Source organism: Sinocyclocheilus rhinocerous, unplaced genomic scaffold (assembly GCF_001515625.1).
Source record: "Sinocyclocheilus rhinocerous isolate Xijiao unplaced genomic scaffold, SAMN03320098_v1.1 scaffold799, whole genome shotgun sequence".
Classification (NCBI taxonomy): Eukaryota; Metazoa; Chordata; class Actinopteri; order Cypriniformes; family Cyprinidae; genus Sinocyclocheilus; species Sinocyclocheilus rhinocerous.
Genome location: NW_015636538.1, coordinates 420,518 through 444,888, shown reverse-complemented (window position 1 = coordinate 444,888; position 24,371 = coordinate 420,518). Strand labels below are relative to the sequence as shown.

Below are 24,371 nucleotides of genomic sequence, written 5' to 3'. Positions count from 1 at the left end.
ACTGCTGTTCCTGAAACCACGCTTTCTTTCTTTGCGTGCACATTTGGGCGGCGTTATGCTAATCTTCCCACATAGTGAGGTAGATATGTGGGGGCGTGTTCGAACGAGCCGTTTTAGGTAGGTGTGGCTAACTCTTAACTTTTATAAAGAATATCTCTTTGGATTTGAGACTTTAGTCTTTGCAACTTTACAGATCTTCTTTATGCACCAAGAGCTTGTAACACTCTAAAGAGAAAGGTAAAAATGAAATCGCATCATATGACCCCTTTAAAGGATTTCAGTGTAAGTGTCAGAGTGAATTGTGTGTTCCTGCTTCCTTACGTGTGTCGTCTTGGCTTCTCTTTCACTGATCTTTTCTTTGATGAGTTTTATTAATGATGTGATGTTGTAAAACTCGGCCTCTTCAAGAGCTCCTGAGACACAAACACACACACACACACACACACGCAAACAGAATGAAAGCTACACAGCAGCAATCACAGTCTCAGTCGTGTCAGTTTGACTGTGGATGTGTGCCGTACCCTCCTCCGTCAGGTTCTTGTTGAGGACCAGCTTCCCATGTCTCAGGTAATTCAGCACAGGCCCGAAATACATGGGATCCCTATCAATCAAATACGCCCCGGACTCATCCTACAGTAGAAATCAACAGACAGAGAAAGAAAACGTTTTATATATACATATATATATATATGGGCCATTCTACAGACTTGGTCCAAACTGCTGTCCCACAATCAAAAAACATTCATAAAGCATTTAAATATTCAAATCTTAGATGTTTACTAAGATCCTTCTATTATCTTTTGAAACCCACAATAATATTTAAAATATTAATAAGCTTAATATATATAAAATCATCATTTATTAGGTACTTTCAACTGGGAGGTGGGTGTCCTGAACCCTAACTTATGAAAATGATATCGAAATAATTTTTTGTACTTTTTCCCCATTGTTCTTTTTAATATATATATATATATATATATAATATTTTCTTTGTAAATTATGAAAATTTGTGTAAAAAACTGTTCCGCATTTTTCAGGTCACTACCAAAACAGTATATGTTTTAGTCCATTGGCCGAGACTGATTTTTACTACACCCCTACAATTATGATCTGGACATATATATTCCTGTGTCCCCCTCTCTCATAGCTACAAGGTGTCAATAGATAGGTCTCTTCATTTTGAGGTAAACTGTTTTCAAAAGTCTGAAAATCTATGTGTAACTTTAAGGAACGTCATTACCGAACACCTTTTTTCTGCAATTAAGCACACGTTTTGGGAGTTATTCCCTAACATTTAGTTTTTATAATTGTACAACTGTTCAGAACTGTGCTAGCTAACCATGTGCTGATTAGCATCTTTGAGCTAGGTTCAAAAGTATCTCAAATTGTCACTACCAAAACAGTCACTACTGAAACAATTGGTAGAGTTTCGGTAGTGACATCTTTGTTTTGTTTTTTTGGTATTATCCCATTAAATTGGCACTACTGAAACAGTCACAATCGAAACATGTCATCATTGTTTCGGTGGTGACAAAAGGGAACACATAATCCTCATATTTGCAGGAAATAAAATTTTAGTACATGTATGCAATTTTTTTGTATTTTAGTATGTTTTAGTAGTGTTTTAGTATGTGAATTAAAATTCTGTAATGTGATGTGATCGCTATCAAAGCATTACTGTCACTACCGAAAATGTGCAGTCACTACCGAAACATGGGATGTTTTGTCAAAACTGAATTATCAGCTAAGATGTTATGATAGATTTTGGTTCAATGTATACTCAGACTAATGAATCCTTAACTTTGAAATCGGTATGATCAACTTTTTGCCTTTTACAAAGAAAAATTAGATTTAAAATACAACAAATCTCATAAATTACATTTGAAATATTGTTAAAAATGTCATTTTTATTGATTTACCTCTGGAAACAAATTAATAAAATAGCAAAAATTATATATTTACTATGTAGATGCAAGCAAAATCTTAATAGGTCAATATAACCCTTCTAATGAAATTATTATTACTGTGTTTCGGTAGTGACAAATTTGGCGCAAGGACAAATATTCCAAAACATTCTGAAAATACAATATGAGAATTAACTGCACAATTACTAGAAATGTGTACCTTGGATATCATACAATTTGCACACATAAAAAATTTTTTTGGGGGAAAAAGACATTTTATTCCCCCACATTTTTTTGGACCAATTTTGTAGAATGGCCCATATAAGTGAAAATCAAGTTCTCGCTATTATTCCAAAAACAGCGTGTTTTTATTTCAGTATAGCGTGCGAGTGAAGAGAAGCATTAGAGGAAAGTGAGTTTAAACATTAATGCGTTGTGCGCGTGTAAGTGCGCTTGTGGGACTCGGCATCTGTCTGTAATGGCACGCAGGCCACAGTCATAAAAAATAAACGCACAGCCTTCAACGAGGACGATTCAAACCAAACCTGGAACAGTGTGTGAGTCTGAAATCACCCTTTTATCAAAACTAGGGCACAAACAGCGTGGAGTGATTTCCCAGAGCCTTAGAGACTCCTGCTCTTTACAGGGTTAAAGCCCCTAGAGAGCAGGATTATTCTGGATTAGGGTTATTTTGAGATTACCGCCTGAGATTTGAGAGATGAGAGGAGGAGAGACAGCCGGAGCTGCGTGAGCCCGAAACAATGTGACATGCGCTGTGCAAATGATTTTTATTTTTGCTACAGTAAAATTATATCACAAATGTGCACTTTAACTAATCATTATATGACAAGGTTTAAAGAGGAAGTGCATAAGGTGTGTCGCCTTCTAAATCCAAACAATATAACACAAAAATAATTACTGTTTCAAACAAGTTTCCCAAACACTGCCCCGCCCCTATCTGGCATTGGTTGAACTAACATGTGGCCCCGCCCCCAAGCCAACGCCATTGGTGGAGACAATAATCTGGTCTGGTCGGTGCATACTTTTACTTTTACAAAAGAATCAAAATACAAATATTTAATTCATAATTATCTCTGGATATTATTATGAGATCATTTCTAAGATAAAGTATTTTAACAAAAAATGATAAATTATATTATTAGGCAGTAAGATTTCATAGAGTTTAGGAAGTTATTTTATATTACATCATCTTTATTTCTTCTCAGTTTTAATTATTTATACTTTTTAAAAGTTTTTGATGTATTTTATCAGTTTTCTGATTTAAAGTGGTTTTTAAACCTGTTTATAACATTAGAAAAAAAATCCAAAACACTTTGAATAGCACTTAAGCTTTAATGTAAATTCAAATAATAGGCCATATTTAATAATCATGTAGACTACAGACAATTATTTCATTTTTATATTACAAAATATGTATTTCATCCATTCAACATGTCACAATAATGCTGTTTCCTACTCAGTTTTCAATTCTAAAAATATTTTTCAATAAAATGTTTGATATATTTGATCAGTTTTCCGATTCAAAGTGGTTGGATAAAGAACAATGCATTTACAACCATAAGTTGTCACTTGATTTTACACTGAAAAACTGCAATTTTGTGGAGCTGGTGTAGTCAGGCTGATTCATACTGAAGTCTGTCATATTAAATAATACTATTACTTCTACTACTATTTTTTACCCATTAATTTAGCTGTAACCACATTGTAAAAAACGATTTTTCAAAATTGAAAATAAAACAGAGAAAATACTATTTCAGTTTTTCTACTTGAAAATTTCACAATTCATTTAGTGCATTAATTTGTAATTTATTGGGAAATTTACTAGCAATTTCTGAGTGAAAATTGTTTTACACCAAATTTTTCTCAGTGCACATAATGCACATTTTTAGGTTATTTAGCAATTTCTTTACAGTGCCGTGTTTTTTTGGCAGCAAAATTCAGATTCTAATATTTTTGGGAACAATTTAAGACATCAGAAGCCTTCACTTGAAAGCTCCGCCAGTGATCTTTGCCTGATCCGACCCGTGCAGCGTAACCTTTCCACCCTGATCTCTGACACAGCTCAGGTGTCATAAGCGGGATTGTGTCCAGATTACAAGGCAAAACTGGGGCAGATCTGCTGATAATGTCATCGCAAGGCCACCCCAGGATGCCACAGACAAACAAGGTGCTACCATCCACCGCATGTCTTCCCAGCCATGAGCACTCAGAGCAGAACAGAAGAGACCTTGTTCTGGGACTGGGGCAAAACTGGGGCAGATCTGCTGATAATGTCATCGCAAGGCCACCCCAGGATGCCACAGACAAACAAGGTGCCACCATCCACCGCATGTCTTCCCAGCCATGAGCACTCAGAGCAGAACAGAAGAGACCTTGTTCTGGGACTGGAAGAGGAGGGGTAAAAGTGTGCTTGTTCGTGTCCATCCGACAGGAAAACAACCATCTGGACAAGCCCCAAACTACCATAGAAACAATACAAATAACTCTATACAACAATATAAGCGATTATGAACTTATGACGCTAAATACCCATGACCCATTTTAAAGAAACTCCTCAAAATTGAGAAGAAAGAGATCTTTTGTCTTGTGAATAATAATAATAATAAAATAAATGGACTGTTAGTATTTTTTTTTTTTAAACAATTTATGTACAGCTTTCATCTTTGGTTTTGTTTACATCACAGCTTCTTCACATTGTTTAGAAATTATGATCTGTAGATGCACTTTCCTATTAATGTTCATATATTAATTATAACAGTATCTCAACCTTGGCTAACAATAGGTTTGTATAAATAAAATTACATAATATTTTCACAATTAAGTTGCCTAAATAATGTCAGTAGTATTATAATATTATTTGAACTTAAAATGAAATAGGTTTTACAGAGGCTGTATTTGAGTCTCGTTTCACAGACTTCTGCACTCTCTAACCTACTTTTCCAAGCCATACTTTATAAATTACTTATACATTAAATAAATAAATGGTCTGTCTAACATATTAGGCTATGTTATCCACCACAGTAGAACTAGCGAAATGGTCTCTAAATGAAATAAATCAAACTGTAGTCACCTTATCAGAATCGAGGTCTGGCTCCGTTTGGCACAGACGGAACAGGAACGATTTGGGATCCCGGCAGAGCGTCTGTCTGGCGGTCAGAAAATACGTGCCACCGACGTTCAAACGGACCCACTTAGAGGATCTGTGGTTAAAGGTCTGTACCGGAGCCGGTCGCCGGCAGACGTGGCCGCTGATCTCGCCGTGAGTCTCGGCCATCCTGCGCTCGGTGTTCCGCTGAAGTGACCGCGCGCCTCTCCAGTGACCAACAGACGGCGCAGAGAAACACCCCTCACTTTTGTTTTTAGGCTCAAGACACTGAAAAGCCACGGGCTGTTGTTATTTGCGACATCTAGACCCACTGTAGCGTTTTGCGATCGAATTTCTAGGGATTCGAAAACGAATCATTCTTTTGAATCGATACTTTTTAAGTGATTCGACTTAAGCGCTTTTAGCAAAGTGTTTGGGAATCACTCACCTGTAACAAAAAAATTGTTTAGCAGTAAAATTGTTAGACGGGAACAGTATAATTAATAATAATGAAAATAACTAATTTAATTATAAACATTATTAAAATAAAGTTAATTTATAATATTAAAAAAGAACGCTGTTATTAAGAATATTTCTGTCAGCAGTAACGTTAGTACAATAAACATCAACAAAGTAACTTATGAAACCTAATAGTGAAAACAGTGAAAAATAGCAGTTTTAACACAGAATGAACGTAGAATAAAGCGCGAAGTATTCTTACGCGTTTGTGACTAGGTTGAAGCGAATCGTCCGAACGAACCGATTCGAATCAAAGATTCGGATTTATCAATACCGTAGATTTCAAAAAGAATATCTGGATTTGAACCCGCGTGAGCAGCCTGTCTAAACAGCCTTTTTTTCTTGATCATATGATGCCTTTGATTCGCAAATGCCCAAAGCCCATATATATTTGTCTGGAAGGCTGCACGAACAAATGTGAAATTCCGTATGTTTACTATAGAGGGCGGTAAATTCATATCTTAAGTGGGTCTAATTGATTTCCCCATGTGTAAATCTGACTTGTAAATAATACATATAACTATAAATAAGTATGTGTATATATGTATGTATGTATTTTGTATATTTATTTAAAATGTTTTAATATTACATTAATCTTATATTATAAAAAAATAAAATTGCTTAATTTTTCTTCATGCAAGAAATCATTTTTCTTTTTTGACTATCAGGGGAAAAACAATTAATAAAATAACGAAATAACAGAAATACTATATTTACAAAATAAAAAGACAACTGTTCAAACAGATGGAGAAAAACAGATGTGTTTGTTGGCCTAAAACCCTACATGCTTTATTTCAGTTCTAGGTTTTGCCGAGCACAAAAGGCCGACAAGAAGAATACACACATTGCCTACAAGGGCCCCACACGCACACACACACCGTATCACACACACAGACACACGCACGCGCACACACACAGACAAGTGGGGCCGTGCGCACACAGGCATTAAATTATCAGAAATGAGCCAATCACTGCGCAAATAGAAAATGTATATGATATAGTAAGAAAACAAAAGCAGTAAAATATCATAGTTTACAATAATTCTTCACATTCAAAGGCTTTACATATTCAATACATACACAGCAAGGCCCTGGAACATGACTTCAATCCAAATATGCTTTCATATATTAGAATTTAAATAACACAGAAGCCAGGCCAGAACGGAGCGGCCCAATAACCTTATACAAGAATAAAAATACAAAACCTGGATCCTAGAGTCACCTTTTTAATCACCTCCCATTTGCAATATTACATCAACTGTACATCACAGTCATCTGTTACCGATCAGGAAGACACGCACGCACGCACACACACACACACACACACACACACTCAGTCTGTCGTCTCACTCACTCCACGAACTTCCTGTTAAAAACGGCCAAATGAGAGGAGCCAAACACACACTCACGATCAGATTGCCCCTCCGTCACAAGCCTCCAATCAGCAACGCATACCGTCACAATGCAAGCGCTTTAAAGGAAAACAGCTAAACTCAGTCGGGGCCGAAGGGGTGACGAATTACCCTCTCAAACCACATTACCCATGTGGCTTTTGTGGCGGTGTGGTGCCGTCTCCCGGTGCGATTTGTAGCAAACGTGAACATGCTGAGGAGACGTTCGACACCACATCCTCCAATCGGAATCAGCAAGACCAGCTACTGCAGCCAATAAGGGTAAAAGGACCCGCCTTAACTCTAAACGCAGACTAAAGCAACACACTCCCATTTAGATATCTGAAAAAGTAAAGAGCCGAGCGTGTGTGAGCGTCGAGCGAGAAAAGAACAGAACGTGTGCGCTTGTTTCGCAACAGACAGGTGGAGATTGCACGATTTTGAGTGTTCGTTACCAGCATCGCTTGAAATCGATGGAAAGACTTGCGTAAACGTCTAAACGTGTGATTTTCTATGGCTTGCCTGCACGACATGCTGACTACGGCCTTGCTGCTTTTGGTTGTAAAGACTCCACCCTCGGCGCGTGAAGCAACTGAATCCGAACAGAGAAGGTACCTGGGAGTGACGGGACTGATATATGAAGAGACAGAAAGACAATATATAGCTGGAGAGAGATGTCTCTACAGGGGCGTGTCCCTGTTCTGTGATTGGTTGGAGGGCTGTGGGGGGTGTGGCCAAAGGGGGAGCACTGCAGTCCTATAGGCTGGGGCTCTGGTGTTTGTGGTAGAACTTCCTCCAAACTTCCTGGATTTTCTTGCACCATTTGTCAGCGTTGCCGCTTGGGTCCATTAGATAGTACGTCCGGTTTGGCTAAGGGAACAAAGCGTGGTCGTTAAATATCTGGTTTAAAACATGCAAACGTGGTATGAGAAGATAATTGGGATTGCGGTTACCGTGTGAACAAAGAAGGTTTTAAAGTTCTTCGCTTCAGGCCGTAGTTCAGGTGACCAAGGAATCTCCCCTTTCAGAACTTTATTGACCGGATCCACATAGTACAAGTGAGGACCCTCAGTCAGTAGCAACTGCCTCCGCCGTGCAAACAGACCCTACACATGTACACAAAAGGAAACATTATGAAACACAAAAAACATCAAGTCTTTTACTAAAGTAAGCTGATAAAACTGATAGTTCTGGTCCTGGATGCTGATTGATCAATAGTGTTCCAACAGTATTCGATTAACTGAAAAGTGTCAGTTCATAAGAGTTGGGAATTAGACTACACTGGTCGTGCTGTGTGATTTGATTCGCTAAAAATATCCAAATCATATGAGTCATTCGTTGGGGAACTGGGTGGAATACTATGATCATGCGGTGTGGTTTTAATTCAAATAGAAAACTCTTGTCCCATGTTTTTTTATTTACTAAAGAGTACCAAGTTGTAAAAGTGATTCTTTCAGGAACTGGTGAAACTACATTGGTTGTTCTGTATAGTTTTGATTCACTAAAACAAATAAATTCATAAGAGTCAGGAACTGAATAGAACACTAAAACCACTCAGGATGATCATAATTGACTAAACGGAACCAAATCTTAAGAATCAGGAACTGAATGGACTACACTGGTTTGCTGTATAGTTTTTTTGTTTTTTACTTTTATTTTTATTGAAAACAAGGAACAAAAGGTCATCATGGGTATTACAAAGTCAAGACAATACAATTTCCATACACTCTTTGGAGTAATTTATCACACTTATCCTCAATGGTATTTGTACACAATCCATTTATCCCAATACTTAATACATTTGTCCAAATTATGTCTAAGAGTAAATGTAAGTCTCTCCATACAGAATATTTAGTTTACAATTCCCATCCACTGATCTCATGTTGGAGGGTCAACCTGCAACTGAGTTATAGCTTTCCGACTGCTTGCTAAAAGTATTTTTAATAGGTATTTATCGCTGTCTGAAACTGTTTTAGGTATTTTTCCTAGGTACAGTGTAAAGAATGAAAAGTCCAACTCCTCCCCTATTATTTTTCCAATTTCAGCTGCTACTTCATGCCAGTAAGGTTGTATTTTTGAACATGCCCAGAAAATATGGAAATGATTAGCCATTGGGGTTCCACATTGCCTCCAAGAAAGGCCCTGACTCTGTTCACTTGTACGTATTGCTGTTAATTTGGGAGTTATAAAAAATCTTATTAAAATCTTCCATCCAAACTCCCGCCAGGATCTTGAGTTCGTTGTATTTGTCTGTGTTACACAGATATCTCTCCAGTCTTCCTCTGTTATTTGAGAGTCTGATTCTTTCTCCCATTTTTGTTTTACATAATTTGACGTATGATTTTTACTGCTTTGTATATATCCATATAATTTCGATACCAACTTCTTATTATCTTCTTTTAAATTATCCTGTGCCTGTCTATTTTGTATAAATCCAGTTTGATCTAGATCCACCAACTCAGAAATAATGCCCTCCAATCTATTAGATAAGATAGAAGCAAATAATTTATAGTCCACATTTAAGACTGATATCGGCCTATATGAGCTACAATCATCTGCATCCTTTCCTTCCTTTGGGATGATTGAGATGACCGATTCTTTCCAAGATTGTGGGATTTTCCCACCTTTTAGTATATAATTAAAGCAGTTAAGCAAGAATGGGTATTATTTGGGATCTGAAAGTTTTATAAAATTCAGGCGGATAACCATCTGTGCCCGGAGCTTTATTAGTTTTCAACTTTGAAATTGCGCTATCTAGTTGTTCCGTCGTTATTTCCTGCTGTATAGTTTTGATTCACTTAAAATAAATAATTTATTCTGGAGTTAAACGGAGTGCAGTTTTGATTGACTAAAAAGAACCAAATCATTAGAGTCATTCGTTAGGGAATTTGATTCACTAAAAAGAACTGAATCAAGAGTTATTCAATAGGACTACACTGGGCATGCGTGCTGTATGTTTTTAATTTACTAAAAAGAATCAAACCATAAGAGTCATTCACTTGGAAATTGAATGGAATACACTGAAGGCATAGTTTAGATTAACTACAAAGAACTGAATCAAAAGTGTCATTAATTTAGGAACTGGTTGGACTACACTGGTTGTTCTGCTTTACTAATAAAACTCAAATCATAGGAGTCATTAATTTGGGAATTGGATGGACTACACTGGACATGCTGTGTAGTTTTGATTCACTCAAAAGAACCAAATCATGAAAGACATTCATTCTGGAGTTGGATGGAATGCATTGGCTGCAGTATTTTGATTAACTAAAAACAACCAAATCATAACAGTCATTCATTCAGGAATTGGTCAGACTACACTGAGGGTGCTGTATAGTTTTAACTCTCTAAAACAATAATTTGTTCGGAAATTAAATGCGATACTCCCACCGTTCTGATTCACTCATTGAAAAAAAATGAAAAAGAGAGAGAGAGAGAGAATTGAATCTGCAAATTGGATGGATTACACTGGTCATCCTGTATGGTTTTGATTCACTAAAAAGAACCAAATCATAAGAGTTATTTGTTCAAGAACTAGGGCTGTGCGATTTGGGGGAAAATATCAAATTGCGGCTATTGATCTGACCCAGTAGACGCCATAATCCCACTCCGTCTCTCTCCCGTCCCGCTTTTCTTTTCTTTTTTTTTTAATGGTGGGTGTTTACGCAGTTGGCTAGAGCAGTGCTGATTGGGGAGAACGGAGGTGCGCTCACTCTTGCCCAGGGCAAGTAAGACTGCAACTCAAGGCTGGCAGTCATGCATATGCTCTGGAACAGAGTAATATCGCGTCCATATCGCAGGCTTTGCGATTAGGAAATCGCAACGTCTCAAATCGCGATTTCGATTAATCGCACAGCCCTATCAAGAACTAGATCTAAATCTAGCTGATTACATTCTCTTACAAACAAACAGATTACCAACAGTGACTCACTTTGCGTTTGTCCACTGGGCCCATTTTTAAGATGAGGTTATTCTCCACAAACTGGTGCCTATTAAAAACAAAAGGACAGAATGCTTACAGAAAGCATATAAGGATAGAAAGTCACATAAAAAGACTGTATTTGTGTACCATGGGTTTGCAGCACTCTGCTTGTCCAGTAGGATGCGTTTCTCCTCTTCGCTGTATTGTAGGTCGAGCTCCATGCTATTACTGTCCAGCTCATGAATATGTATAAACTGATCCACACTAGGGGAGGGGTTATATGTAGGTTGACTTGTCTCTCCTGTGAAGGGAACTAAAGGGGCGTGGCCAGGCTGCGCCACCTGCATACAACTGAACTGGCTCAGGAGATCATCATACTGAAAACGAACGAGAAAATGAGATTAAGAATAATCCCAATTTCATATTTTCTGAGGAACAATCTACATTTCATATTTTCTGTTGACTCACGTTTCCATAGCAGTCCTCATCATCCTCAGACATGGCAGGCAGATACGCCGTTAGTTTGGGTGGAGTTTGCAGATGGATACCATCCCAGCCAACTGTCTCAAAGAAAGGGTGGGACTTCAGCGGTCCGTAGCCGCCCATCTCCTCACAGCCAATCCGCTTGCACTGCTCCAGTGACTGTGAAAACAAGACACCAATGAGTGCACAGCAGATCCACACCTACACTATCAACAAAGATTTATAATTCAATAAGGCTGACCAGAAGTTGTTCAACAAGGTCCTTAGCTTTGGGGAAAAATTTCTCAGGAAACTCGTACTCGAGTTTTATAATCTTCTGAAATATTAGATACTCATTCCTGTGATGGATTAAAAGAAAACAATGATTAGTGACTGGAGGCATACACTTCATCACATGGACAAAGTAGATGTTAGGGATGGATTATGATCGTCCAATAACCAACTAGTCAATTAGTGACACAACTATCAAAATATTATCACACTAATAAAACACTTTACAACATGGTTTAATTTGTTAATATTAATGCATTAGCTAATATGAACAACAATAAACAAGCATTTATTAACTACATACATAAGTTATATTAATTAAATGACACTTGAATTAAACACGATCATGAAAATAATAATGAACAAAAGGACTGAATTACCATTTACCTGAATTATTGTTAGTCATTGATAGTTCATAAGGCATTAACTAACAAACAAATTGAATCTTATTAAAAGTGTTACTAGCACAATAAAATTGCAACTTTAATTCTATGCTGCTCATCTAGCTGTTTATGAACACTGTATGTAAACACACCATAAGAAACCAAAATGCAGTTTTACACATCTGAAAAGTAACTAACCCAGCTCTGAAGGGCGGCAAACCAGCAACAAGCTGGTAGATGATGCAGCCTAATGCCCAGAGATCCGAACTGCAACAAGAAATAAGACAGTTAGGATAAGTATCTTTAGCCAAACCCTCAAATAAACCTCTTTTCTTGGTCTTGCTTAGTTATTGCACAAAATGTCACCTGCATTCAGAAGAAAAACCACTAAATAAACACAGCGACAAACAGCATCTCTGAATTAGGCCCGGTTCATTACTGATGAAAGCATTTCAACTGCACACCATTAAATATTCATCAGCCGTGTTTACCTCTTGCAGGCAGATTTCTCAGTCAGTAATTCAGGAGAGACATACTGAGCCGTACCAACAAATGAGTTTGCTCTTGCTGCAGGGGAGACATCAGAATGACAATATCACTTAGTAAAAGCACTGTCATAAGAGGATACTTCTGTATAAATGTTTACACTGTCAGAGGACGATTGTTATGCAGTGTATGTGTGTTTTACCCAGTTTGCTGTCAGAGGACAGTTGTTTGGCTGTGCCAAAGTCTGTTATTTGAATGTGCATCTCCTCACTGAGCAGAATATTCTCTGGCTTCAGATCCCTGTAACAAAAGCACAATAACACATTAACTCAACGTCACGCAATAAAAAAAAGAAAATGGAACAAATAAAATGATTGATACGGACACCTTGAAGACAAACCTACTGACCTGTGGATGATGCCCTTCTGATGCAAGTACTCAAGAGCACAAACTATCTCAGCTGAGTAGAAACGCGTGCAGGTCTCATCAAACGAGCCTATTTTTCGAATGTATTTGAGCAGTTCGCCATTTTTAGCATAGCTCAATCCAAAATCTGACAGTGCATTCAGGAAAGCATTCGATTAAATGCAGTGTTGACATTAGATAGGTCTTGTGTAGTAATCTATCAATATCAGCAAAGCCAATTAATTGGTAAACATTGCGAGATTAATGCCATATATTATGTAATATATAATGAAAAATGTTTATATATATATATATATATATGTATGTAATTTAAATGCAAAATAAAATAAATTAAAACTTGTATATACATTTATTTATATAAATCTGAAATATTTTTATGTATTTTTTAAATAAGTATAAAAAATAATTAAATAAGTGCATAAATAGAATAAAATACATAATAAAATACATATAATCACAGTTATTAATCATGATTATCGTCATTTAAATTTTTTTTTTTTTAACATTTCATAGAATTATTGCACTTTCACGTAAGCACAAATCAAGAGAACGTCAAATTGCACGGTTTGCTCACAGCAAATGACCATGTGAAAGAAAACATATTGGCTGGATTACACTTTTATTTGAGCAGAATATCTCCAATGTCTCACTAATTTCCCAAAGACATGCCAGTATTTTCAGTTCATCTGGGCTTTTTCTGTAATGTAGAGACAGTGCATGCACATGATTGCCAGGTAGTGAAAAAAAAAAAAAAACTTAACTGGGGTACTTAAACTCTTGAAATCTGGCAACAGCAACCATGAAAGCTTGTGGAGGCTTGTTCAAAATGCAAGAGAATGTGAAATTAAACAAACTTTTTCAGGATAAATAACCAGGGGGCAAATATCACAAACGATTATGCTTAATAAATCAATAGAATCAGAAATCGTGATTAAAATACAATTTATCATGCAGCCCTAAAATATATTACACAATAAAAATATACGTATTTAAATGGTTTAGCAAATTTTCATGTAAATATGATACCCTGCTGTGCTCTCTAGATATGATCACTGGAAATCTATATTGCTCAACCACTAGTTATGTGAAGGATACACAGCTTCTCTTCATCCTGAAAAGTAAAGTAGAGCTTGACGAAGAACGGATGATCCAGGTGTGACATGATGTCTCGTTCTCTCTTGACATATTGCGCTTTGTTCTCCTTCATTATATGGCGCTTTTCCAGGATCTTAACTGTTGAAACACACTTTTCAGTACAGGCTCACATCTAGTAGTTCATGTCAAAAGTAATACAGATAAACCGAATGCGTATGAACCACAGGCTGATGGTATAATGACTTACTTGCATATTCCTTCCCCGTCGAGTGCTCCTTTGCTAAGACAACCTGTAAGTAGCAAAGATAGCAAAGGTTAGTACATTAAATGAGTAATACTAGTGGAGGTACATCAGATGTGCATCGATGTGTGCGTGTCATACGGTTGAGAAAGAGCCTTCTCCCAATATTTTGCCGAAGCGGAAATCCTCGGGTCTCTTCTTGCGAGGCTGGGTGGGCGGTGCCTGTCCCTCCATGCTGTTGCCGTGGAGACGGGGCGTGTCCTGCTGGCCTCTTACCATGGATGGACAGGAGATGAGAACAGAGGAGTGGAGGGATGCAACATCATACTGATGAGAGAGAGACAGAGACCAAGTCAGTGTACTTCTCACATTACTCAACTACTGCCTCTGATGAAATTACTACTCACCACAATATTAATTCATAGCACTCACTGAAGCTCATGCAATATTGATAATTACAGAAATAACAGACCAAAGTTACTTTGCTAGATTAAAGCATGTTTACATCATGTTTACAATATTGATGTTTACATGTTTACACTTCTATAAATCTATACCAGCTACATACACAGTTTAATATGTTGTGCCTCAAAATGACCACCTATGAGCCTGATAATTCACTAATCATATTTATAAGCGGTTTCTCAGAGTATAGTAATCTATATAACGTTATACATGGTAACAATCAACTGTCAAAAGCACCTGAGAAGGTGAAACCTTAAAAATCTCTAAGCCACTTTATAGGCCGCAACTCTGAGTCGGTTTATTTCAATAGAAATAACACACTTAAATATACCAACGATAACACAGACATGTTAATAAACAGCTACATATATATAATACTGCTAATATTCCTTAATTATAGATTATAATGACAAACTAACAGCAAACGTAGACGCAAATGAGGTAAAATAACCTGAGGCGACTTGTGCTAGAAGCGCTACTGACTCAAAAACCGGGTTTTAGTTTGTCAGAGACTCAAGAACAAGCCCTGGACGTTCATTTAATTAATACTTGGAGACAACAATGATTTGCGTAACGTACATTTACAGCAGGTTTAAGACGAGCAGAAGCAAACGCCTATGTCGTGAGTTAGCGGTCAGGCTAACGGCTAAGAAAACAAGCAACTTCATTTGTTGACAGAATTAGCTCGCAGAGCTAACACACAACACTGTGAGCATTTTCCCCACACTGTTCTTTTAAAAAATATCAACATCGAGCCTAATAATTCATTCAGAAATCCCTGTATAAATTACAAGAAGAAACAAAGGTTGACACTTCCTGGTTAATAGACTGGCGCTTGTTTTGAGGACTAGCGGGCTAATGACGCTAACATGCTAAGCTAAAGCCTCGGGTCGCGCCACCCCCCTAAAAAACGCCGTTACAAGCGACGCGGCGCGAGGCGGCTTCGAACCCGCGCTCCCCAGACGCTGGCGGTACTCACGATCTGACTCGTGGCTCTTGCCATGGAAGTTTTCCGTGGGTAATTTATTTGGGATTAAATAATTGTGGAGACTAGAGTCATGGCCGCCCGCTCTCTGCGCCTTCGTTTCACGGCTGTGACGTCACGCCACAACAACATTACTGCAGTCGAGAGAAGAAGAAATACCGCGCGCCCCCAAACGGCGAATCCCCAAAAATCCACGGATCTTTGTGATGTTATTTAAGTGTTATGGAAGTGGTTTTGCAACTGTGGATCTGCAGATCTGTCTCACCACATTCAGTTTTGGGGAGTAACTTTACATGCAACCAAATTATGTAGGCCTAATTTAATTACAAAATAAGGTAACGCTTTATTTTAAGGCCTCCTTGTTACACGTTACAAGTACTTAACAATAAATTATGCATTATTACATGCAAGTAACCCTTAGTCAAACCCTAATCCTAACACCATATAGGCCTAGTTAGTACATGTAGTTAATTAATATCACTCATAGGCAACTTAAATGTATAATTATACTGTAACATTCAGTGTTGGGGAGTAAGTAGTTACATGTAACTAAATTAGCCTACATAATTTAAATACAAAAACGTAATTGTACTCAGTTACAGTTACTTAGAATAAATGTGTAATTAAATTACAGTTACTTATGAAAATGTTAACGATTACAAAGGCGGTTACATCTGAATATTTTTTCACACATGCACACCCACATACAGATTTTCCTTCATAAGTTGCCGTGACTGCTCAAAAATATGAGACATCTTTGTTTCAGGAGTTTAGTACACAGAATAGGACTCTTCGATAACTGTTTTATGTCCTGTTTGGGTTTATGCATAGGATTTCTTTTTTTAAGATCAACTGTTTTTCCAAGCCATTGTTAGATGCCAGTGTTTCCTGTCATAGCTATGCATAGATTTGATTTCAAAAACAGTATCATAGCATAATTGACATGTTTGAAAATGATTAACAGTTGAAAACATTTAGAAAAGTAATCAAATGTAATCAGTTACATTACTTTAATAAAGTAATTGAAATAGTTACACTACTTATTACATTTTAGATAGGGGAACTTGTAATCTGTAACCTATTACATTTCCAAAGTAACCTTCCCAACACTGCCCACATTTGAATTACTATAACATTCCCATAACACAACATACTTAGCATGGTTTTTTTGGACACCATGGTAATATCATGGTCTTGGAAATAAACCATGGTAATGTCATGATTTTCTGGGAAGTCTAGGGAAAATATAGAGAAAAACAGTGTAAAAATGTGAATAAATAAATAAACAAAATAGAATTAAAATAATGAAAAAATAAAAATACATGAATTATATAAATAACAAAAATGAATGAACAACATAGTAATATAAAAAAAATATTTAATTATATAAAATTCAACTAAATTATCTAAAAATAATACAAATACCATTAAAATAAATGAATAAAATCTAAATAAATGTGATCAATTTAAATACAGTATAAATAATAAGCTATAGTTAGTAGAAAATTATTTAAATATTGAATACTAAATATTTTCAAAATATATTTTAAACATATGTGTAATACAATATACATGAAAACATGAAAAATGTTAGGATGGGGTCCCTCACACAGGGATGATCATATTTGGGTCCATGACATCTAAAATATTGAAAATCCTTGCCTTAGAGTAGTATATACAATAGTGTATGCATGTGGTAATCAGCCCCAATAGATATACATGTAAATAAATAAAATACGCAGACTGGATTGAAAATGGCACTCCAATTAATAAAACAGCTAGTAAACCATACTCGAATGCAGCAAATGCCATTTAATATTTATTTAAACATTTCATTCTGCTTATAAACAAGTCAACCTTTTTTTGCAATAATAAATGTTATTACAGTTTGAGAAGATTCTTCTCGTGAACAAATAGTACATTTTGCGCATTATAAAACGTCTTTGGGGAAGTTGCTTTTTGAAATCATGACTACAGCACCTGATTACTCTGGTTTAGTTAACTTACAAGTTCCATATCTGCAACCATCTGCAAACACGCAGAAAACAGAAGTTTGCTCAAGTGAAGGTCAGTGTTACTAAATCAGTGACTAAACATCCTTCTTCCCCAAATGTTACATTTTAAGATTACACAACTCAAGAGTCCTCATCTCTTTCATCATCATCTTCCTCTTTACTCTTCTGTTCTTCCTCCTCACCATCATCTTCCTCCTCTGACGTCTCGTCACTGTCATCGTCCTCAGCCCTGAGTGTACAAACACACACGGGTTACTTCAGCTGACTTTCATTTGAATGGAAATTAAGTATTTTAATATTCAAACATAAATTTTTAACAGAATAAGAAAAAAAAAAACGAGTCTCACTGGACTGGTCTGTTGAGATTCACAAAGTCTCTTCCTGAGTCCACATCGAAAGGATCTGGACAAATTTTAAATAAACACACACACACACACACACACACACACAAAACACCAAAGTTAATATTTTCAAAACACTTACAGTACATTTGACTATTTTAAATCATCAAACCGTACCTAAATCCTCTTCCTGAGGGGCGGCACTGAGAAACTCTTTCTCCACAGCCAGTAGTTCCTCTTCTGATTGGCTGGAAGCGTAACGCTCTAGAAGAGTCTTATTCAGTTCCAAAAATCCCAAGCCCCACTTAAACTTCCTCAGCAGGAGCACAGCAAGGTCACGAAATCCTGATGCATTATCACAGAGAAACAAATTCACATGTCAACATCTAGCAAATTTGCACAATTTAATCTCAATTGCTGTCATTTAACTGCACGACCGTTCAAAAATCTGGGGTCGGTAAGATTTTCTAAAATGTTTTTAAGAGAAGTCTCTTATAGTCACCAAGGCTAATAAATATTTGATCACAAATGCAGTTAAAACAGTAATATTGTGAAATATTATTATAATTTCAAACAACTGTGTTCTATGTGAATATATTTTAAAATGTAATTTATTTCTGTGACGCAAAGCTGAATTTTCAGCATCATTACTCCAGTCTTCAGTGTCACATGATCCTTCAGAAATCATTCTGATATGCTGATTTGCTGCTCAAGAAACATTTCTGATGATTATCAATGTGGAAAACAGTCGTGCTGCTTCATATTTTTGTGAAAGAAGTGAAATTTTTTAACGATTCTTTGATCAATAGAAAGTTCAGCATACAGATCTACAAAACCCATAAGACACAATAGCAGCAATAGAGAAATCTATAGCTGGGAGCTGCTTACCCACAATGCAGAAGGTGGCGGCATAAGCCTCGACGCAGGACAGCTTGCACGGCTTTCCGTAGTTTACAGGATTTGCTGCGACCAAGTATGGCAAAAGCCTCGGATGTGAGCCAATCATTTTGCTGAAAGGCGTGTCTTCGAGTCGCGCCCATGAACAGTCAATCACGGCTAGACCACCCCGTGCCACAATCTCCCTAGAAATGAACAATATTATAAACTAAATACTGAGACAAATGTTTGTGTTTTTTTTTTTTATCTACACTACCGAAAGTTTAGGGTCGATAAGATTTCTTAATGTTTGTGAAATAAACATTTCTTCTGTTTACCAGGCTGTATTAATTTGATCAAAAATACTGTAAAAATTTGAAATATTATTACAAATGAAAATAACTCTCTTCTATCTGAATATACTTTAAAATGTAATTTTTCCTGTGATGCGCAGCTGAATTTTCAGCATCATTACTCCAGTCTTCAGTGTCACATGATCCTTCAGAAATCATTCTAATATGCCGATTTGATGCTCAAGAAGTATTTTGTATTAGTATCATTTGTATGTTGTAAACAGATTCTTTGATGAATAGAATGTTAAAAAAAACAGCATTTATTATCACATTAAGTTTTTCTTTTTTACTTGAAATTGTACCTTTTCTGTCACTTTTGGTGAATTTAATCTGTCCTTGCTGATTAAAAATAGTAAGATTTAATGCCTCTCTTTATCTCCCTGCACTGGCTGCCGGTTGCAGCTCACATCAAGCTCAAGACATTGATGCTTGCGTACAGAACAGGCTCAGCACCCGCCTACTTCCACTCACTATTACGATTCTTTCTTTAATCTTTGCCTGTCTAGCTTGTACTAATTTGAACAAAGCTTGAAACTTGGTATTAAGAGCACTTTCTGTGTCTATTTGCCTCTTTAAGATGAATCGCTTGATGTATTCCCCAATTGTAAGTCGCTTTGGATAAGTGTCTGCTAAATGAATACATGTAAATGTTAAAAAAGCCTTCTGAACGGTAGTGTACATAAAGGTTGGGATGAGATTCACTATTGAACATTACTATAAAATTGTTATACGTCCAGACCTCTAAAATGTTGGGATTCATATTGATGCTTGTTTGTAAGTGTGAATGGATTAAAGGAAAAAATGAAATCGCATCATATGACCCCTTTAAAAAACAAATAATGATTCCTGTGGCCCACACCTGTCTGCGGGTGTAACGTATTTGGCTCCCATCGGACTGAGTATCAGGCCATTGAAGCGCTGGCTGAGTCGCAGGCAGCGCACAAAACCTTTCCTGACCAGCTTGCGTCCTGTACACCGTTTCGGGTCACAGTGACCCAGATCCCACATGGCCAACTGACAGGGCAACTTCACACCTCCTGCCGCCTCTGAATCCGCATCCTCACTGGCTGAAACACAGGCACAACTTCATTATACATAACTCATGTCTGTCAAGCTAGTAATTCACTACAAAACAAGTAATTCACTTTATGTCATGAACCTAATCTCATATGTGTCAAAAAGATGACAACATTACATGCATTTCCTCTACATTCATCCATATGATCATCCACAACTTTGACAAACCTTGCAGAGCCTCATGCATCTCCTCTGTGAAAGTTTCTAATGACTTCCCCTTCATCCTGTGTCGTCTGTCTTTGCCCTTGTGAACCGGTCGCTCGCATTTACCCTGTTTTTTACGTCCCATGTCTGAAACCCACCTTACTTTTGTTTTTAGGAACAACTTTCACGCGTGTGTAATGGATTGATTGTATTATACCCTATTTAACCACCTTACATCTTACAGCACACCAGTAATGCATCTACTTTACACTAAACCATAGCATAAATTCTAATGTTTATATTCTTTTAGGTCAAATCCTAAGGATTTATTCTGACACGCTGTTTCGTGAGGCCAAAACACGGTGACGTAATCAAACATGGCTGTTATTAGAACCAAGCACAGAAAACGCTAATGTAGTTAAATTATATAAAAGCTAATATTATCTTGCTTCAGTTTAGGTTATAGAATAGAAATTTAAATTTTAAGCTAAAAAATTATGAACCAGTTATTCAAAGCAGACACATAATTATCGATAAAGTAAAAACGGAAGAAGACTTTTATTTTAGACAGAATTACACCCGGAAATGCAGCATAATATTTTTTGGTTTACGGCTATCGCCGCCTTTCCGATATTCACGAACGTTTTAATGAATATTTCGTCTTTGTGTTTAAATTAAACCGCAAAAGGGACACGTTTAGGTCAATTAATTGTGATTATGTCGCATATCTGTTAAATGTAAGATCTTTTCTCTATAATTGATGCATTTCGCAAGCAACACGTTCATAAAACATAACATCTTCCCATCGGTAATGCTTTCAGTTCTGTCACATGACAGAACAGAGATAAAAAAAAAATTTTTTTAAATGTAGTTTTTCCTCACAAACCCCACTATTTGAAGAGTTATGGAGTGTGTATATTTAAAACTGTGCCTGTATCTGACAGCACTGGGTAAGTGTTATAGATGGAGACTTGTTTTATTGCATGATTAGATCATCAGATCAACACAGTTGCATGCGGAACTAAAACTGTTCAATGTGTTAGTTCTAAAAAGCCCCTTTAAGGCTTTACAGACAGGGTTTGAGTTGTTTTTAGGGGGTTTAGTTAATAATAATGTCAGTATCCCTTTTGTGGTGTTTTTTGCTGTTCCAGTGACTGTCACATCAGGAGGGAAGATGAAGATAGTGGAGGAACCTAATACATTTGGGTGAGGTGTCCAGCAGTACAATTTTAGATTAAATATAAGATGTATTCATACAACAGACTCTGAATCTTCATATTCTTCTCACTTTGGTTTCTCAGGCTGAATAATCAGCTTGTGTCTCAGAATAATCGACTGCAGGCGAAGATCAGCCCGTCTCCAGTGTCTGGACCTCCACATCTGCACAGACTGGCAGGGAAGTGTTACAACTACATTGAAGCCATGTCAGTAACATCTGCACAACTTTAAGAACTATCGAAAAATACATACATACCTTTATTCTATACTTGTGTTCACTTACATATAGGAGAGACTGGGGCTAGTTGTCACAGAGGCTGTATCTCAGTAACTATGAGGTTTTGAGTCCAACATTTAAAGACAAAAATGTTTGTTTTCAAGTTGTCACATGTGTTTTAAATGTAAAATTAAAATGTAAAGATTTATACAATACATTTTTTGGTCAAAACAATAATTAGATACTTTTGTTACGGTTTCATGAATTATTTTGCATTTCATATTTGTTTTACTGCTTAAATTTTACTGGAAGTTTCTATTGTGACAACATGCCCTACTAAAGAGCAACATTAGTTTGTTTTTTTTGTCCTGCAATTATTGTGGAAATGTTCGCAATATTTACTGAAGTGAAGTGACAACTAGCCCATGTCTTGAGCTATACAGGTTCAACAATGTTGCTGATTGCATTATATGGCTTTGTTTTTTTGTTTTTGTTTTTTTCTTTGTCATGAAAGAATTTGTATAGAAGCTTGTTTCTGCCATTGGATAAAAAAAAAACTTTTTATCTCACAATTCAGATTTTTTTTTTCTTTTCAAAATTGCGAGATGTGAACAACCAAAAAACAAAAGTCTGAATTGTGGGATAAAAAGTCACAATTACCTTTTTTTTATTTTTCTTTTCTTTTATACCATGGCAGAAACCAGCTTCCATAAAAGTAATTGTGTGCAGTTAAAAGAAACTGATTTTTTTTTTTTTTTTTTTTTTAGATACAAATACGTATTTTGTCCATTTCATAATGTGACTCAGCATGAACAGAGCTTCAGATGGAATGCATACAGCGGTATACTAGGGTAGTGCTCTTTATACAAGTTGTTATTATGCTTTCTTCTATTTAGTTTAGCTTAAAACCGTATATGTGAAATCTCTGCTGTGCGTGTGTAGTATTTGGCAAGAATGGGAGATTCAGAATAACACGTTTACTGGCATGTGGATGCGAGAAGGAGATAAATGCGGCAACAAGAACAGACAGACCAAGGTCTGTATTACACGAACACACTGTCTTTGTGTTCATTGTAATGTGAGTTTATGGATAAGTTTTGAATGTAGCTGTATCTGTATGCATATTTTCTGCCAGTAAAATGTGATGGATGTTGAGATGTCTCTATTCAAGGTTCTCCTGGTTTGTGGGAATAGCAGTAAACTAGTGAGTGTTTCAGAGCCTCAGACGTGTGTTTATTCACTGATATTTGAGACGCCACTAGTTTGCCATTCACACTCCCTCTTGGGTAAGTTAATGTCATAAACCTAACCCTAACCCTAAGATTAAAAAAAAAAAAAAAAAAACTAACCCACTAGTTAGTTGAACACCTATCTACAATAAACCATGTCTGATTGTTCGCTTGTCTTTCAGTGTATCCGGTTTTGAGTGAGGCGTTGCAGAAGGAGTGGGATGAAATTGCTCAAGCTCGATATGAAGATCTCATCACAGAACAGGTGACACACAATGTTCTAATCTTCATGCATCTGAGAACATCATACGGTAATAATAGGCATTTGTGTGTGTTCAGGGTTATAATAAGCTGCTGAAGGAGCTGTTTGAAGAGGCTGGTTTCCTGAGAAAAGCTCAACAGCCGAAAGCAGAGGAGAGCACGACGTTTCTCACACATCAGAGTCTGGAGCAGTGCACACAGGTCTGACAGACAAATATTTAGTCCTAAATTTAAGATTTATGTATTGCATATAACATGTCCATCCATTTGGATTTCAGTTTTAAACAAACTAATAAACGTAATGAGATGCATATTTGTCAGTCATGCAAAAATGAAACAGGTAGCACTCACCTCAAGCAATCAAAAAATCATGGAGTAGTTTATTATTAACTATTTGCATTTATTTAATTATCATTTTTTTTATTGCATTAATTCACATTGCTTAGAATCAGTTCTTTGTCAAAAAAAGAGTTAAAAAGTATGAACGGTTAAAATATGGCTAACTGTGGAACAAGCAATATTCAGTTAAAATGTTGTTGTTTGGAACAAATTAGATGTTTCATTTATGTATGAATGACAAATATGCATCATATTTTGTTTATTAGTTTATTTTAACCATGTAATACAAATAAATGGACATTTTTAATGCAACATTTTATAATTGAAAATATATCCAAATTTGATCAAATTCATAAATGTTAAATTTAGGACTAAATATTTTGTGCAGGACACATGCAATGCGCTCAGCTTTAGATTTGCTTGTGAATTCAACTTTTTGTTTCCCACAGGATTTTGAAAAGCAGCGAGCAGAGATAGAGCGGCTACGATCACTCCTAACACAACATAACATCTCCTACCAGATGACAACAGGTGAGACATTTATGCACTTCTCATTTAATGACTCGGTGAACACCAAAAAGTCACTTAAAATGACTGAATGCATCAAATCTTTTCTTTATCTTAAA

At 36.5% G+C, this 24,371-nt stretch overlaps 4 protein-coding genes across 5 annotated transcripts in view; 1 reads left to right on the top strand and 3 right to left on the bottom strand.

The window, feature by feature from the left end:
- LOC107747868 (BTB/POZ domain-containing protein KCTD5-like) overlaps positions 1-5,228 on the bottom strand; it is an 8,392-nt gene extending 3,164 nt beyond the window's left edge. For both annotated transcript variants that reach the window (XM_016562484.1, XM_016562485.1), the window contains exons 1-3: positions 4,996-5,228; positions 522-630; positions 322-413 (exon numbers count right to left, since the gene is read on the bottom strand). In XM_016562484.1, coding sequence (XP_016417970.1) covers positions 322-413; positions 522-630; positions 4,996-5,199 — 405 coding nt within the window. In that variant the 5' untranslated portion in view covers positions 5,200-5,228. The remainder of the gene's footprint in view (positions 1-321; positions 414-521; positions 631-4,995) is intronic.
- A 1,064-nt stretch (positions 5,229-6,292) lies between these two features.
- LOC107747865 (3-phosphoinositide-dependent protein kinase 1-like) lies at positions 6,293-15,821 on the bottom strand. The gene is made up of 14 exons (XM_016562482.1): positions 15,670-15,821; positions 14,367-14,552; positions 14,232-14,274; positions 13,985-14,122; positions 12,872-13,016; positions 12,666-12,763; positions 12,469-12,544; positions 12,176-12,244; positions 11,566-11,662; positions 11,310-11,483; positions 10,989-11,218; positions 10,851-10,908; positions 7,873-8,025; positions 6,293-7,789 (listed from the first exon to the last, which is right to left on the bottom strand). Exons 1-14 carry the CDS (start codon positions 15,691-15,693, stop codon positions 7,676-7,678), a joined length of 1,605 nt encoding a protein of 534 aa, XP_016417968.1. The 5' UTR covers positions 15,694-15,821; the 3' UTR covers positions 6,293-7,675.
- Positions 15,822-17,259: 1,438 nt separating this feature from the next.
- Positions 17,260-20,925, bottom strand: LOC107747895 (ribosome biogenesis protein TSR3 homolog). The gene is made up of 6 exons (XM_016562509.1): positions 20,506-20,925; positions 20,120-20,327; positions 18,920-19,113; positions 18,209-18,376; positions 18,038-18,092; positions 17,260-17,919 (listed from the first exon to the last, which is right to left on the bottom strand). The coding sequence occupies exons 1-6, from the start codon at positions 20,624-20,626 to the stop codon at positions 17,811-17,813; spliced, it is 855 nt and encodes a 284-aa protein (XP_016417995.1). The 5' UTR covers positions 20,627-20,925; the 3' UTR covers positions 17,260-17,810.
- Positions 20,926-21,092: 167 nt separating this feature from the next.
- LOC107747894 (N-acetylglucosamine-1-phosphotransferase subunit gamma-like) overlaps positions 21,093-24,371 on the top strand; it is a 3,705-nt gene continuing 426 nt past the window's right edge. Inside the window, exons 1-9 of the mRNA XM_016562508.1 lie at positions 21,093-21,431; positions 21,633-21,687; positions 21,783-21,905; positions 22,684-22,767; positions 22,859-22,952; positions 23,088-23,202; positions 23,328-23,410; positions 23,485-23,607; positions 24,195-24,276. Coding sequence (XP_016417994.1) covers positions 21,386-21,431; positions 21,633-21,687; positions 21,783-21,905; positions 22,684-22,767; positions 22,859-22,952; positions 23,088-23,202; positions 23,328-23,410; positions 23,485-23,607; positions 24,195-24,276 — 805 coding nt within the window. The 5' untranslated portion in view covers positions 21,093-21,385. The remainder of the gene's footprint in view (positions 21,432-21,632; positions 21,688-21,782; positions 21,906-22,683; positions 22,768-22,858; positions 22,953-23,087; positions 23,203-23,327; positions 23,411-23,484; positions 23,608-24,194; positions 24,277-24,371) is intronic.